At 47.9% G+C, this 14,357-nt stretch overlaps 1 protein-coding gene across 7 annotated transcripts in view; it reads right to left on the reverse strand.

Annotated features, from left to right (window-relative positions):
* Positions 1–2,305: 2,305 nt before the first annotated feature.
* LOC146839209 (uncharacterized) overlaps positions 2,306–14,357 on the reverse strand; it is a 58,805-nt gene continuing 46,753 nt past the window's right edge. For 6 of the 7 annotated variants that reach the window (XM_085603226.1, XM_085603225.1, XM_085603224.1 and 3 more), the window contains exon 3: positions 2,306–5,581. In XM_085603226.1, the coding sequence (XP_085459352.1) occupies positions 3,664–4,863 (1,200 nt within the window). In that variant the 5' untranslated portion in view covers positions 4,864–5,581 and the 3' untranslated portion in view covers positions 2,306–3,663. Of the gene's footprint in view, positions 5,582–6,795; positions 6,909–14,357 lie in introns of those variants that run through there. The other variant, XM_085603227.1, reaches the window with a different exon arrangement.

A 14,357-nucleotide genomic window follows, 5' to 3' on the forward strand; every position in this document is an offset into this window, starting at 1 on the left:
TGCAGACTTTATTCATTTGGCGCGGCAGTGTCCGGGGGTGTATACATATTGGCAATCTATTTTTCAGGAGCTGGGGAAAATTGTGGACATGGAATTGGCCCCGGACCCGATATACCAAACCGTTGGCCAAGTCGGTGCGCAGGTTAGTGGATATGGGTCTTTTAATAGCGAAGCAGCGGGTTGCAATGTGCTGGTTGAAGGGTCCCTTGCCCACAATAACGCAGTGGTTTGAGGACATGCTGTACTGTAGCACGCAAACGGAAAATTTCAGCGAATTGCTGCCTCCCACGAGTAGACCTAAGAATTTCTGGGGACTCTACACGACGTATTTGCTTTCCAAAACCTCAGACACGGGAACCGCGACACACGCACACCCAGAAGGCGCAGCGCAAGCGGACACTAGTTAATCACCCCTAGGCAATGTTAATCAGAGGGTGACCTATAGAAGGTTAGTGCTGTGACAGATATGGGTAGTTTCTTCTATTTTATCTAACATCATGGGAAGACAGGGAATGTGGAACTAGCGAAAACTACTAGGTTTAACAAACGCCGTTCTTATAATATTTTCTGATGCATAAGCAACATTCTAATGCTTTTTTAAGTACAATAGGACAATGCGGGAAGACGTAGGCTACATGGGTTTTGTTATTGTTTATGTAGTTTTTCTTTGAATTTTTTATGTATATCTGATGGTTATTTTATTCCTTGGTCGCTGATCGCTGCCTGCCCCTTGGGTTGTTTACTAGCTGTGTAACGCATGTAAGGGAAAACGCTGCCGGCCCCAGGGTGGTAGGCACAAAGCGGTGTGTAGGAGAACAGTATCCAACAAAATTCTTAACAAAAATATTAATAATTTAAAAAAAAAGAGTGGCAGAGTCACTATCGGAGAGCTCAGGATGGTGTTCAAAGAATTCTTGTCCCTCAGAGCCCAAACAATGCATTAACCATGAGGCTTTCCTCTCTGCGCGTAAGGAAGTGCCACAGACATGAGCATAATGTGTGAAAACCTTCTTCCACTTCAGCCACGAGAGAGGAGGAGCTCCTGGAGATGTCAACAAGAAGGGAGGGCCAGTGACATTTTGCATGATGTATGTACTATGTATGTTTGACCTAGTTACTACTTAAGGGTGAACTTCAGTGATCTGCTTACAGTGCGCAATATCCACCATATAAGATGTGCGCATCAGCGAAACTGCATGAAACTTCAGCAAATAAAATTTAGGCCAATGAGCGCAATCCCAGAAACTTTATTTGCTGTGCGCATCAGCGGAACCATCAGCCCGATTACTGATGGCGCATATTTATACAGGGAGGAGTCACTTTAGTCTGCTGCTCAATTACATGTGTAGATGTGAGTCTGGTGGTGCCTGATAACTGAAAGGCACACATTTGTTTAGATAGAATTTCAAATATGTCTGATTTATTATTCCTATTACAGCGCCTTTTACCTTGAGAAGGCCCATCCGAGACCAGTGTGTGGACAAAACACATGCCGACAAATCGAGGACAAAGGGCTTGAGACATGGTCTAGGGACACTAACAACAAATCCTACATCAAACCTCACGTTTAACTGATGGAGAGTAAAGAGCGATATAAAGCGATATACTGAGAAAAAGTAACCTGGAGAATTGCTGCAAATTAAAGTAAATAAAAAAACTAATAAAGACCTACATAACCACAGCTGTGTGACCTGGAAGATGATTATTTCTCAATATAGCATTTGTTTGTGATTACCTTACAGTGCTCACATTATCATCCGCGCTAGAAGAGATGGGAGCTCACAGAAGCTCATTTACATACAAAGGGGGGTGACAGCGTTTTCACAAAGCGCAACACAACTTGTTTATGTAAAGTGCAGAACAGAACAGAGTAAAGTCTTGTGTCTCTTTTTTTCATTTTCTTTAATATATCCTGCACCTCGCTCTCTTCTTCTCTTTCTCTCATTTCAATTCATCGTAAATTACTCAAATTCACGATTGCTTTATCAGCACGGCACAAGTTGGGGGTAGCCACAGTTTGATGGGGTCCCCCCACTATTACCTAGAAAAGGGACTCAGTTCCACCTCGCTCCTTAGCCTGCGACTGGGAATTGTTACTTTGTTTCTTGCATCTGCAAACACAGGCCTCAGAGTGTTTGTAACTATCCGTCCCACCAGCAGCGTCCCCTTTATTTATTTGTGTGAGCGGCGCAAGAGCGGAACAGAGAACTTGACAAAATGAGCCCTTCTATTCCTTATAACACTGTAAATGTGAAACACTTTGGGGCTTAGGGGCTGGATCAAGAACAACGTCAGGAAACAAACGCAAATTAAAAGCACAGTTTATTTATTCGCTGAAAACTGTCAAAAATTGTAATTTCCAAGTTCCACATATCTGTTTAAAAATATTGACACTTTCAGTCATTTCCGAGTATAGTTACAAACTGATAGTGGGAAAAACACATGATGTATAAAAACTGAAACCAAAAACTATTTTGTTTCTTGTTTTTTCTTTTTAAAACAGGCCGTCGACCTTTCATGTGAAAATGATTATAAGGGCCTGATATCACTTCTTGTGACGTCACTACATGTGACGTCATTGTGATTCGCATATGATAAGGGGCTCCTTCACTATTTTCCTTACTTGTGCCCTGTTTATTCCATGACATGGGTCTATAGGTATTAAAAATAAATCTATAAATTCACAGGTATTCAGCCCGTTTCTCTGGTGATGTCACACATTGACATGTATTCGGCTGCTTCTTCTATTTTTAGGTGAGTACAAATAACGTGCCGTTCCCCCTCCTTCCATTTCTCTCTTTTTCTCCCCCTTTCTTTGTCTCTCTCGCTCTCTTTATCTCTCCTCCTCTCTATCTCCCACACACTCCTGTTAGCTTTAGCTTCATGAATGTCACTGCCACTTCTGGCATTCATACGACAAATCCTTCAGAACATTTGAGGACAAGGGACAATCAAGTGTGGAAGACGAGTTGCTGGGAGTGCGACTGATTGTCCTGGCACATATCAGCTTTTGATGTGGGATTTCGCTATTTCACCACATTCTTCAAACAGAGTCTGCTGCCTACAATGACTCAATTCTGGTAAAAAGTAGAGTTTGGCAAGGCACAAAATGAATTGGGAGAGCCAAGTCGGAGAGGAGCCACGGGTCACACTTTGTTATAAGGCCCGAGGCACGAGCTGATCCATCAACCGATAATAGTCTGTAAAAGATGCAGCAAACGGTACTTAAAACAAGTTATATGCTCTTTTATATCTAAAAATAGGTTATTTCTTGAACACCTGCGCTTCGCTTTAGTTCATTACATAGACTGCAGTGGCATTTGTCAATAGTAATACATACATTTTACCAATGAAGTTTCCCATCTCCAGAGCTCTGACAACATGTCCACCCTGGGTGTGTTGGGTTTATAGGTTTTATCACTAATCCAACAAGTTAGCTGAAAGTACCGTTGTTAGTTCCAGTGTTTTTCAGTGTTGCTTTTACAGGTAATGTGATCAGATGCAATTGAATGTTTTTCTTTGTATCTCTTCTTCACCAAATAAAAATCAAGAATCTTTATTTTCTTTTAGTCCACATTGTGCTCGTCTCCCACTGTGTATCTGGGTACATCATGTCACTTTGCAATGTGTACGGAAGTGAACAATCACTGGAAACAAACACTTTTATAATCCTGCAAATACTGTTATCTGTTTTTCTTGTTTACTGCCAGTCCGGTCTTCTATCATCTGATATTTCAATATCCCACATAATTTGAATTTTATATTTTTCCGTAATTCATTCCTCTCACAATAACTGTGTGTTCGCTGATGTCTTTGCAGGTTTTCTAATCGACTAAAGCTCTTCACACATTCACTGCATATAAATGGCTTTTCTCCCGTGTGTGTTCGCTGATGACTTTGAAGGTGTGATAACTGACTAAAACACTTTGCACATTCACTGCACTTGAATGGTTTTTCCCCTGTGTGTGTTCGCTGGTGTCTTTGTAGCTCTGATAACTGACTAAAGCTCTTCACACATTCACTGCACTTGAATGGCTTTTCCCCTGTGTGTGTTCGCTGATGTCTTTGAAGGCTTGATAACTCACTAAAGCACTTTGCACATTCACTGCACTTGAATGGTTTTTCCCCCGTGTGTGTTCGCTGATGACTTTGAAGGTGTGATAACTGACTAAAACACTTTGCACATTCACTGCACTTGAATGGTTTTTCCCCTGTGTGTGTTCGCTGGTGTCTTTGTAGCTCTGATAATTGACTAAAGCTCTTCCCACATTCATTGCACTTGAATGGTTTTTCTCCTGTGTGAGTTCGCTGATGATACCTTAATGCTGAAGAGCCGTAAAAACTACTGTCACATTCACAACAATGATAAGGTTTTTCCCACGTGTGTGTTCGCTGATGACTTTTTAGGTCTGCTAACCGACTAAAGCTCTTCACACATTCACTGCAGTTGAATGGTTTTTCCCCTGTGTGTGTTCGCTGGTGTCTTAGTAGGTGTGATAACTGACTAAAGCACTTTGCACATTCACTGCACTTGAATGGTTTATCTCCCGTGTGTATTCGCTGATGTGTTTGGAGGATTGATAACTGACTAAAGCTCTTCACACATTCACTGCACTTGAATGGCTTTTCTCCTGTGTGTGTTCGCTGGTGTCTCTGTAGTTCTGATAACCTACTAAAGCTCTTTACACATTCACTGCACTTGAATGGTTTTTGTCCTGTGTACGTTTGCTGATGAAGCTTGAGTAGTGATGACAAACTAAAGATCTTGCTGCATGTGTATGATTCTTCTTTCTTGGTTAGTGTCTGTGGGTCGGGTATATATTTGTCTACATCCCATGACTGTATTTCTTGATGGGCCAACATGGCTGATAAAGCACTTGTGTTTTTCTCACACACTTTATATGAGTGCAGTATTTTGCACGTTTGATTTCTGTTTTAACAATAAAATGCAATAGCCACCAAATATTTGCCACACTCCTAATACGTAGAAGGTGTCTTTGTAGGCGATTGTGCCTTTAGATTGGTTTATGGCTATGCACGCTTGCGGGTAAAGATGTATCTTCCTTCTGGCCGGTGCAAATTGGGACAGTCTGTTGTATTGTAGATAGAAGAACTCCTCTTTCCTTTACCCGTCAGTTGTCCGGCTCCGCTCTGTTGTGCTCTTCTCTGGTTACTGTGGTTTGGCCACAAAAAGTTTACAATTCACCCAGAGCACGGAATGATGGCTTGTCATCATATTATAAAACAGAGCACTGCGGTAATCACATCACACCGATCCCATGATCAAAGCTGGTGTTGGACACATGTTTATACAGGAGGCGGTTTGTTATTGTTGTTGCCTTAATTTTCCTACGGTCATTTCTTCGTCTTGTGGCGTGGAGGTGCACAGCTCAGACTCTTACAATCACTGAACTGCCCTCGATGCTTCATCCGGGATCTGTCAGTTTGTGTGCAGGTTCCTCTGTCGCCGACTGCGCTGATGTTTTCCTGAATACTGTAGCTCATTATTTCTGCTATTATTGAAGATTTACCGCATTAGCTTCATTATTGATGGTCATTTCATACATTCAAGGCTTGTTTTCTGTTGGATGTAAAGATATTTAAAATTACTAAATTGAAACACAATGGAATGAGAATTCACAATGTTTAAATGATTTTAAAAGACATTTCGGGGGAGATTTACCAAATCTCCACGCAATGCAGGACAGCCCCCCCGTGAGGCTGCGCTGCGTTGCGCGACAGGGAGGAAGCAGGAGAGCACCATATTTTCACAGATATGGCTCTCGCCTTCCCTTTCCCTTGCGCCGGCACTGATTACAGAGGGCCTGCGCCATGCACACACCTTAGCACCAGAGCGCTAGGGGGTGTGTGTGTGTGTGTGTGTGAGTCCAGGATTGGGTTTGTACAGGAAGGACACCCTTCCTGTACAAAATACTATGGCAGACACGAGGGAAAGCTTTTCCCACTTTGTATGCGTGTTGCACAGTGCAGCACGCATGCAAAGTCAGAAAAGGAAGGAGAAATGAAAGCATTTCTCCTCCCTTGCGCCTAGTTTAAAAGGGCGCAGTTTTCTCACGCTAAACCCAAGCTACTGTATTTGGTAAATTGGGTTTAGCGTGAGAAACCGTGGGTGGTTGCACGGGAACGCCCATGCACCCCCCTTGGCAGGCCCCCATGGTGTGAAGTAATGCGACGCAGTGCTATGCGCTGTTTCACATTACTTTTACGTTATTTCCAGCGCTTAACAAGTTTAGCGCTGGAAAGTAAATTAGGAAAAAAAGATTTTGCGCCATTTTGTCCCACTTTTGTGATGCAAACACAGCGGAAAATCTTAGTAAATCTCCCCCTTCTTCTTTACCGCCTTTGAAACTTAGCAAGGAATATTTCATCATACACAGAAATGTAACTAAAAGTTCTGTTGATCACGTGACATCTTATTAATGTCTGAAAAGGAGGTGATTTACCAATGTTCACAGAGTAACTTAGCAAAGTAAGGGCGCTCACAGAGCACCCAAGTGCTAGAGGTATAGCTTAAGATGGACGCATATGGTCAAGATTTCATTTCAACAACAATAGATTTTAGAAAAAGTGGTGGATCAGACTGGGCGGTATAATTTGCAGTAACTTTACGAAGTATACAACAAAAGTAACTCCATTCACATACTTCTTCTCGTTCTTTCCTATTCACTTAAGATCATCTCAAATGCCACCTCCTGTCTTTACCTTGCCGTTCATAAGTCACCTTTGACACATTCAACAGCTCCCTTGGTTCAAGCATTTCTGGTTTCTTCTAACCTGGAAGATTGGAACATTATTGGGAGTTGAGGTGGGTTTCCTATCGCCGTAACATCTGTCCATCTCCCTGAAACTAGTGCAGCTTACAGCACCCCCGAATCTGACCCTGAAAGACAACTTTAAAAATCAAGTCTTTAGTTCTTCCTAAAGTAGATAAAGTTCTATAAGATGCAGCTCCTTCCGGGGCTTTTGTGTAAAACAGAGCGAGGAGTTCACTGTAAGGCCCATCCTTTACATTATAAGCGCAGATAAGGCAAACAAACGTTGATTCATATAATTTAATATTCAACGATATCAGTCATTTAGTACTTATAGAGAATTCATCACAACCAATAATTTACCTGACATATCTCTGCAGCAGATGTGTGCATATTACTCTGTTTTCCCCCTTTTCCACCATTACATGGCATCCGGTATGATGTTGTCCGTTTGGGGCCCAGGATGCCACTTTGTGACTGGATGGGCATTTGGCAGAGCGGGAGGAGGTGTCAGTTATCCACAGGTGAGGCGGCATTTCTACCTTTCCATATTTCTCATATTCAAGTTTACCTCATTTCCTGTCCTTTGACCCCCCGTACTGCCCTCTGGCTGCGCACTCACTCTGTGGGGTTCATCAGAAGTCAGATAACGGCCTGATAGTCACAAGGCCATGGATCTCACTTCTTCTACAACACTTATTGCAGACATAGGGCCTAGTTAGGAGTTTGTCCAACAGATTATTGCCTCAAAACAAGGGGTGGGTGAAGAATTCCTCTTTGCCGGAGGAGCTCGCAAAGATTTGCCCGCTCCGCACTCTGTGCGGATTTCCCAAAAACTATACGAAGTGATGCAGAACGGAGTTGTTTTTCTCAAACCGTTCGCCAACGGTAAGGTGATGAGCGCTTGTGAGAAAATATAACGTGCTAGACCTCCTCTAGGTGACATTTTTCACTGCGGGAGGTCGCGGCAAGTCGCGACCACTCGAGTGTACAAATCTGCCATTCTCGTTGATGAAGCTGCCACTCAATTAGAAAGTCAATTCGAGCGGCAGAAAGCAGCAGCGCCCTCTGGGGCGATGCATTGTGCCGTTCGTGCTGATTTTACAGTAATGGACAAACTCTTGGCACTAAAAATCAGTGAGAGCTGCGCAATTTAACAAACTCTGCCACTTGCGGAAGTCCCCAGAGTGCGGCGGAGTTTCCCTGGCACTTCGTGGCGTTCCGTGGAGTAAAACTCTGTGAACTACACCAAGGCTTAATCAAAACGTGACAGATATCCTGTCTGCCTTATTATAATTGCCACAGGATGTAATGCATTTTTAATGGGGCGGGCAGGATACCTGTCACATTTGTGATGGAATAAACCATCCGCTGAAATCTAAATCAGGCCTTTGGTGTACATTGTGTCCAGTGTGGCTAGCTGGGCTTGAAGGATCTTGTGGTTTGTGGGTCTCTCACTACTTTGAGGTCACCGCCAGGCAGGACTTCTGTCAGCCGCGCCTTGTGCAGATCTTCCTTCCAGGCAGGACTTCTGTCATCTGTGCCTTGTGCAGATCTTCCTTCCAGGCAGGACTTCTGTCATCTGTGCCTTGTGCAGATCTTCCTTCCAGGCAGGACTTCTGTCATCTGTGCCTTGTGCAGATCTTCCTTCCAGGCAGGACTTCTGTCAGCTTCGCCTTGTGCAGATCTTCCTTCCAGGTAGGACTTCTGTCAGCTGTGCCTTGTGCAGATCTTCCTTCCAGACAGGTGCTTCTGTCAGCTGTGCCTTGTGCAGATCTTCCTTCCAGGCAGGACGTCTGTCAGCTGTGCCTTGTGCAGATCTTCCTTCCAGACAGGGGCTTTTGTCAGCTGTGCCTTGTGCAGATCTTCCTTCCAGGTAGGACTTCTGTCAGCAGTGCCTTGTGCAGATCTTCCTTCCAGGTAGGACTTCTGTCATATCTTCCTTCCAGGTAGGACTTCTGTCAGCTGTGCCTTGTGCAGATCTTCCTTCCAGGCAGGGGCTTCTGTCAGCTGTGCCTTGTGCAGATCTTCCTTCCAGGCAGGACCGCTGTCAGCTGTGCCTTGTGCAGATCTTCCTTCCAGACAGGGGCTTCTGTCAGTTGTGCCTTGTGCAGATCTTCCTTCCAGGCAGGACTTCTGTCAGCAGTGCCTTGTGCAGGTCTTCCTTCCAGGTAGGACTTCTGTCAGCTGTGCCTTGTGCAGATCTTTCTTCCAGGCAGGGGCTTCTGTCAGCTGTGCCTTGTTCAGATCTTCCTTCCAGGCAGGACTTCTGTCAGCTGTTCCTTGTGCTGATCTCCCTTCCAGGATGGACTTCTGTCAGCGGTTGTGAGAAGTTGGCCTGATATATGCTGTCCATAAGTTATAGTGGGCACCCTGTACCAGTCCAAACAACCCTTATTGATGATAGGTTAAAGACAACTTTTATTGAAATCTATCCTAGTGGTAGCTATGGAGAGCAGCCTTCAGGCTAAGTCTAGCAGGAATGTAAAGCAGCTTGTTTTACCAGCCTATAATCTCTTGAATGATCAAATGAAAGGACAACCACACCAGCTATATATTGAAAATATATGTATTTAAGATAAAACACACCCCTCTAATCTCTTTATGAGGCTGGAGTTCGAAGTACTTAAGTTACAAGTCAGTATTCAACAGTAAAAGCACAAATACACGTTTGGGCCCTAGGGGCGTACCAAACCATATACCAATAAAGTGGTATAAGAACCACGACTGAACTAGACACAAGGCCTAGAGCCTGTAGAAGTGCTTGGACCACAAGGAACCACCCAAGGTAGTGACACAGGGAACCCAGGGGGGACACGTTCAGTGTGAGAACACAGCCGCGAATCGCCGTTAACTTCTATGGGGAAAGTCGCGATTCGAAATTAAGAGTTTATGGACACTTAGAGGATGACTACAAGCAAACCCTTTTGGACATAGAGGTGTCTGAGGCCAACACCCACAGGAGCACCGGAGTACTCGAGCTACCTCACCCAGGGAGGCCGAGTGCATAGGTGTCAAATGGTGTTGGGTCGCGGCGTCGTTTTCAATGGAAGCTGCTCAAGAAGTGCTGCTGCCGTGAAGAGGAGAAGTGTCCGAAGTGATCCAAGCCCGGATTGAGGATGGAAGGACCCTGAAAGCAGAGGAGACAGAGTCTGGGTCACTTATCAGTGACCAGGGGCACGATAGTCCAATGCCCACAGATGTCGGGTGCTTCAGGTGAGTTGACGGGAGTATTGACTCTTCAGCCACGAGGTCCAGGAGGTGTCAACGATGACCAAGAGCTGGATTCGAGCTGTCCCACAAAGTCTGTCGAGTACTGCGGTGTCGGCGACCAGATTGGACCCAACAAGCCTTGGCAACGGCAAGTCGCTTGGAAACAGAGAAAGGACTTCGGTACAGACCAGCAAGGTCTGTGGGTCTCACCCAGCGAGGGTAAGTCGGGGCACATCTGGGGCAACCAGGAAAGCCCAATCAGAAGAGGAGTTGCCTTCGTGGGGACCCACTAGCCAACGGCCTAGCGATCGCGAAGGAGCCTCGAGCGGTCGCACTTGAAACTGGCCCACGGGTTACTCGTGGAGTGGAGGCCGGAGATCTTCGGTGCAGGAGTTGCTCAAGGCTGGGGATACTCAGAGCCCAAAGCACAACTTCGAGGAAGACCAGGAAGATGATGGATCAGGAAAAGATCACGGTGTCCAGGGGTCATGGTTCCACGTCACCCACATTAGCCACGGGCCTCAGCTTTGCTGTGGACTCAGGGTAACCTCGGGGAAGTCTGGAAATCCACCTCTGGTGATGCGAAGACTTCAGCGTCCGGCGGGAGCTTCAGAGTTGCAGACAGGACAGTTGCTTCTTTGGTGCCTGCCAAGCAGGGGAGTCACTCCTTGACCCCAAGGGAGATTTCTTCAGTCTTTTAGTCGAAATAGAATGTCGAAGGTCCAGTATATATGTTGCAGAGTTTCATCCAGGGTAATCAGAAGTCGCAAGGACTGGGTTCTCATACTTATACAAAGTTTGGGGGATGGACATACTCTAGGGACCCACTTATGGGAGGGTTTGGAAAGAGGGGTGGTTACTGTGAGAAGTTGGCCTGATATATGCTGTCCACTAATTATAGTGGGCACCTTGTATCAGTCCAAACAACCCCTTATGGTGAATAGGTTAAAGACAACCTTTATTGAAAGCTAAATGAAATCGCAAGGACTGGGTTCCCATACTTATACAAAGTTTGGGGGTTGGACATACTCTAGGGACCCACCTATGGGAGGGTTTGGAAAGAGGGGTGGTTACTGTGAGAAGTTGGCCTGATATATGCTGTCCACTAATTATAGTGGGCACCTTGTATCAGTCCAAACAACCCCTTATGGTGAATAGGTTAACGACAACTTTTATTGAAAGCTATCCTAGTGGTAGCTATGAAGAGCAGCCTTCAGGCTAGATCTTGAAGGAATGTAAAGCAGCTTGTTTTACCAGTCTATAATCTCTTGAATGACCAAATGAAAGGACAACCACACCAAGTATATATTTAAAATATATGTATTTAAGATAAAACACTCCCCTCTAGTCTCTTTATGAGACTGGAGTTCAAAGTACTTAATTTACAAGTTAGCAATCAACAGTAATAGCACAAATACGCGTTTGGGCCCTAGGGGCGTACCAAACCAAATACCAATAAAGTAGTATAAGAACCACGACTGAACTAGACACAAGACCTAGAGCCTGTAGAATCGCTGGGACCCCAAGGAACCACCAAAGGTAGTGACACAGGAGACCCACGGTTGCCGTGTGCAGTGTGTGAACACAACCGCGGGTTCCCATTATCTTCTATGGGCAATGTCACGGTTGGAAAATTAAAGATTAGGGACACTTAGAATTGAGTCAGGACCAAACCCTTTTGGACTTAGGAAGTTCTAGGGCTAGCACCCACGGGAGCGACGGAGTACTCGTGTTACCTCACCCAGGGAAGCCGGGTGCATAGGTGTCTTTTGGTGTCGGGTCGCATCGTCGATTTTAATGGAAGCTGGTGAAGAAGTGCAGCTGCCGTGAAGAGAAGAAGTGTCCGAAGAGATCCAAGCCTGGAACTAGTCTGGAAGGAACCTGAAAGCAGAGGGGACAGAGTCTGGGTCACTTACCAGTGACCAAGGACAGGATGGACCAATGCCCACAGATGTCGGGTGCTTCAGATGAGTTGATGGGTGTCTTGACTCTGCAGCCACGAGGTCCAGGAGGCGCCGATGAAGACCAGGAGTTGGATTCGAGCTGGCCCACGAAGTCTGTCGAGTGCTGCGGTGTCGGCGACCAGATTGGACCCAACAAGCCTTGGCAACGGCAAGTCACTGGAAATCAGAGAAAGGACTGCGGTGCAGACCAGCAAGGTCTGTGGGACTCACTCAGCGAGGGTAAGTCGGGGCACGTCTGGAGCAACCAGGTAAGCCCAATCAGAAGAGGAGTTGCCTTCGTCGGGACCTACTAACTAACGGACTAGCGAAGGAGCCTCGAGCGGTCGCACTTGAAACTGGCCCATGGGTCACTCGTGGAGTGGAGGCCAGCAATCTTCGGTGCAGGAGGTGCTCAAGGCTGGGGCTACCCAAAGCACAGCTTCGAGGAGGACCAGGAAGATAGTGTTGCTGCAAAAGTTCACGGTGTCCCGGGTTCACGGTTCCACATCACCCACGAAAGCCACGGGCCTCAGCTTCACTGTGGACTCAGGGTAGCCTCGGGGAAGTCTGGAAATCTACCTCTGGTGATGCAAAGACTTCGGCGTCCGGCGGGAGCTTCAGCTACTCTAGGGACCCATCTATGGGAGGGTTAGGTAAGAGGGGTGGTTACACCCATTTCCTTTGTCCAGTTTCACGCCAGAGCAGGGGCAGGTAGCCCCTGAAACTGGTTTGAACTGGACTATGTGGAACGCTAGGTGGCGCAGGTCCAACATGGCCGCTTGGCGGTGAGGCTCCGGACGCCTGACCCTGCAAATCCTTCCCTGATCGTTGGCGAGCTGCCATGGCCGACTCATTTGGGGCGCATCGGAGCGCGGACCTGTCCCGCGGCCCAGGGTCCGAAGTTGACAGGATTCGGCCCGGCCCGAGCAAAGATTGGCAGCCTGGAGGCGGGACGGCGGCTGGAGGGGGCGATCCTGGTGCTGGGACCCGGGCGGGCTGCTAATCGAGCCCGCGGCTCCCACGTGGTGTCTAGGCCCGGCCTCCCAGGGACATCGGCGGCCTCGCGGAGGCGTTTCAACTGCCGCTGCCGGCCCCCCCCCCGCGAGAAGAGAGGTGTTCCAGCCTAAGGACTGCCGGCGGTGAGTGTGGGGGTGCGGAGCGGGCCCCGGGGGGCCGTACTGTGGTGGACGGCGGCCGGTGAGTGCGGCGCTGAGGGAGGCGTGTAATTGGGGCTGCCTTGGCTGTTGAGGTGGCCGGGGAGTGGTGGGGGGGCCCCCCCTTTGGGCCGGGTGTCGACGGTTGGGGACCGGCTCCCCCTTCCCCCCCTGCTTTCGCTGCTGCATCTGGACCTGGTCCCTCGCGGCCTGCTGGGGGCTGTTGAGTGGCGCGGGGCAGGCTCCCGCCTTTGCTGATCGGGCCGCAGGCCGGCGGTCAGTGTGTGCGGCAGCTTCTTCCCCCCCCCCCCCACCCCCCCTCCTTGGCTACAGGACTTACGTTGTCGGCTGTGAAGGCATCAAGATCCTGGGGGGGGTGAACTGAACTGAATCTGGCGCCCGCGGCCATGGGCTGAGTGCTGGCATCGGTGGCTGGGGACCCACCGCGAGGTGCTTGGAAGGGGGCGGTCCTTCCCGCCTGTGCACTGGGGACCACCTTGAAGTGCTTGGACATCTGTACGGAGTGCTCGGGTCCTGTGACTTCGCTGGTGTCGGCGTGGATTTAGCCTTGGCTGTGTTGTGCAGTAGGAGGCGGCGCGCCGCCCTGGGTATCGGCGGGCCACGGGTCTGCAGTTTCAGGTCGCTGGCAGGCCTTGAGGGATATTCGGCTGCCTTATCGGGCGGCGCGCAAGGACGTGACCTGCGGTGCCTGTGGCAATTGACCTTCCGGACGGGCGGGGTGCCCCGGCCGTGCATACTCCCCCCTGCCGTCCGCCTCCCTGGTCCTTGTGGGGTCTCCGGAAGGTAACAAAAAGAGATGACTGGGCTGTTCCTTAGGACAGGAAAGAGGAAAGGATCACTAGGGAAAAAAGGGTTAGTGCTCAATGAAGGACAACCCCTGGGTATCCAATTTGTTGGATATAATGGCCTCACACACCCTTGCGAGTGTCATGCTTCATCATCGGCAATGCTCCACGTCGGGCAGGCGGTGCAATGCCCAACGGGCTCACCTCTAAGAGGGGCTCTTTATCGGAGATCCTTTATCCAACTGCCTATGGGTGAAGTGGGGGTGAGGGGCCAGGACAGAGTAGATAGTGAGGGTGAGGATAAAATGTGGCCTAAGGTACCGGAAAGCAATTTTTATTCTGGTGGTCCTCTGCCACAAATAAAATCAAGGATAGCCGGTGCTCAGGGGGACTATGGTTTCCCGGAATGGACCAGGGCTAGAGTGCAAATGGTGTGGTCAACATGTTTCTCGCTTCTAGTACAATGAC

The sequence above is a fragment of the Triturus cristatus genome, chromosome 4_2 (genome assembly GCF_964204655.1).
Source record: "Triturus cristatus chromosome 4_2, aTriCri1.1, whole genome shotgun sequence".
Classification (NCBI taxonomy): Eukaryota; Metazoa; Chordata; class Amphibia; order Caudata; family Salamandridae; genus Triturus; species Triturus cristatus.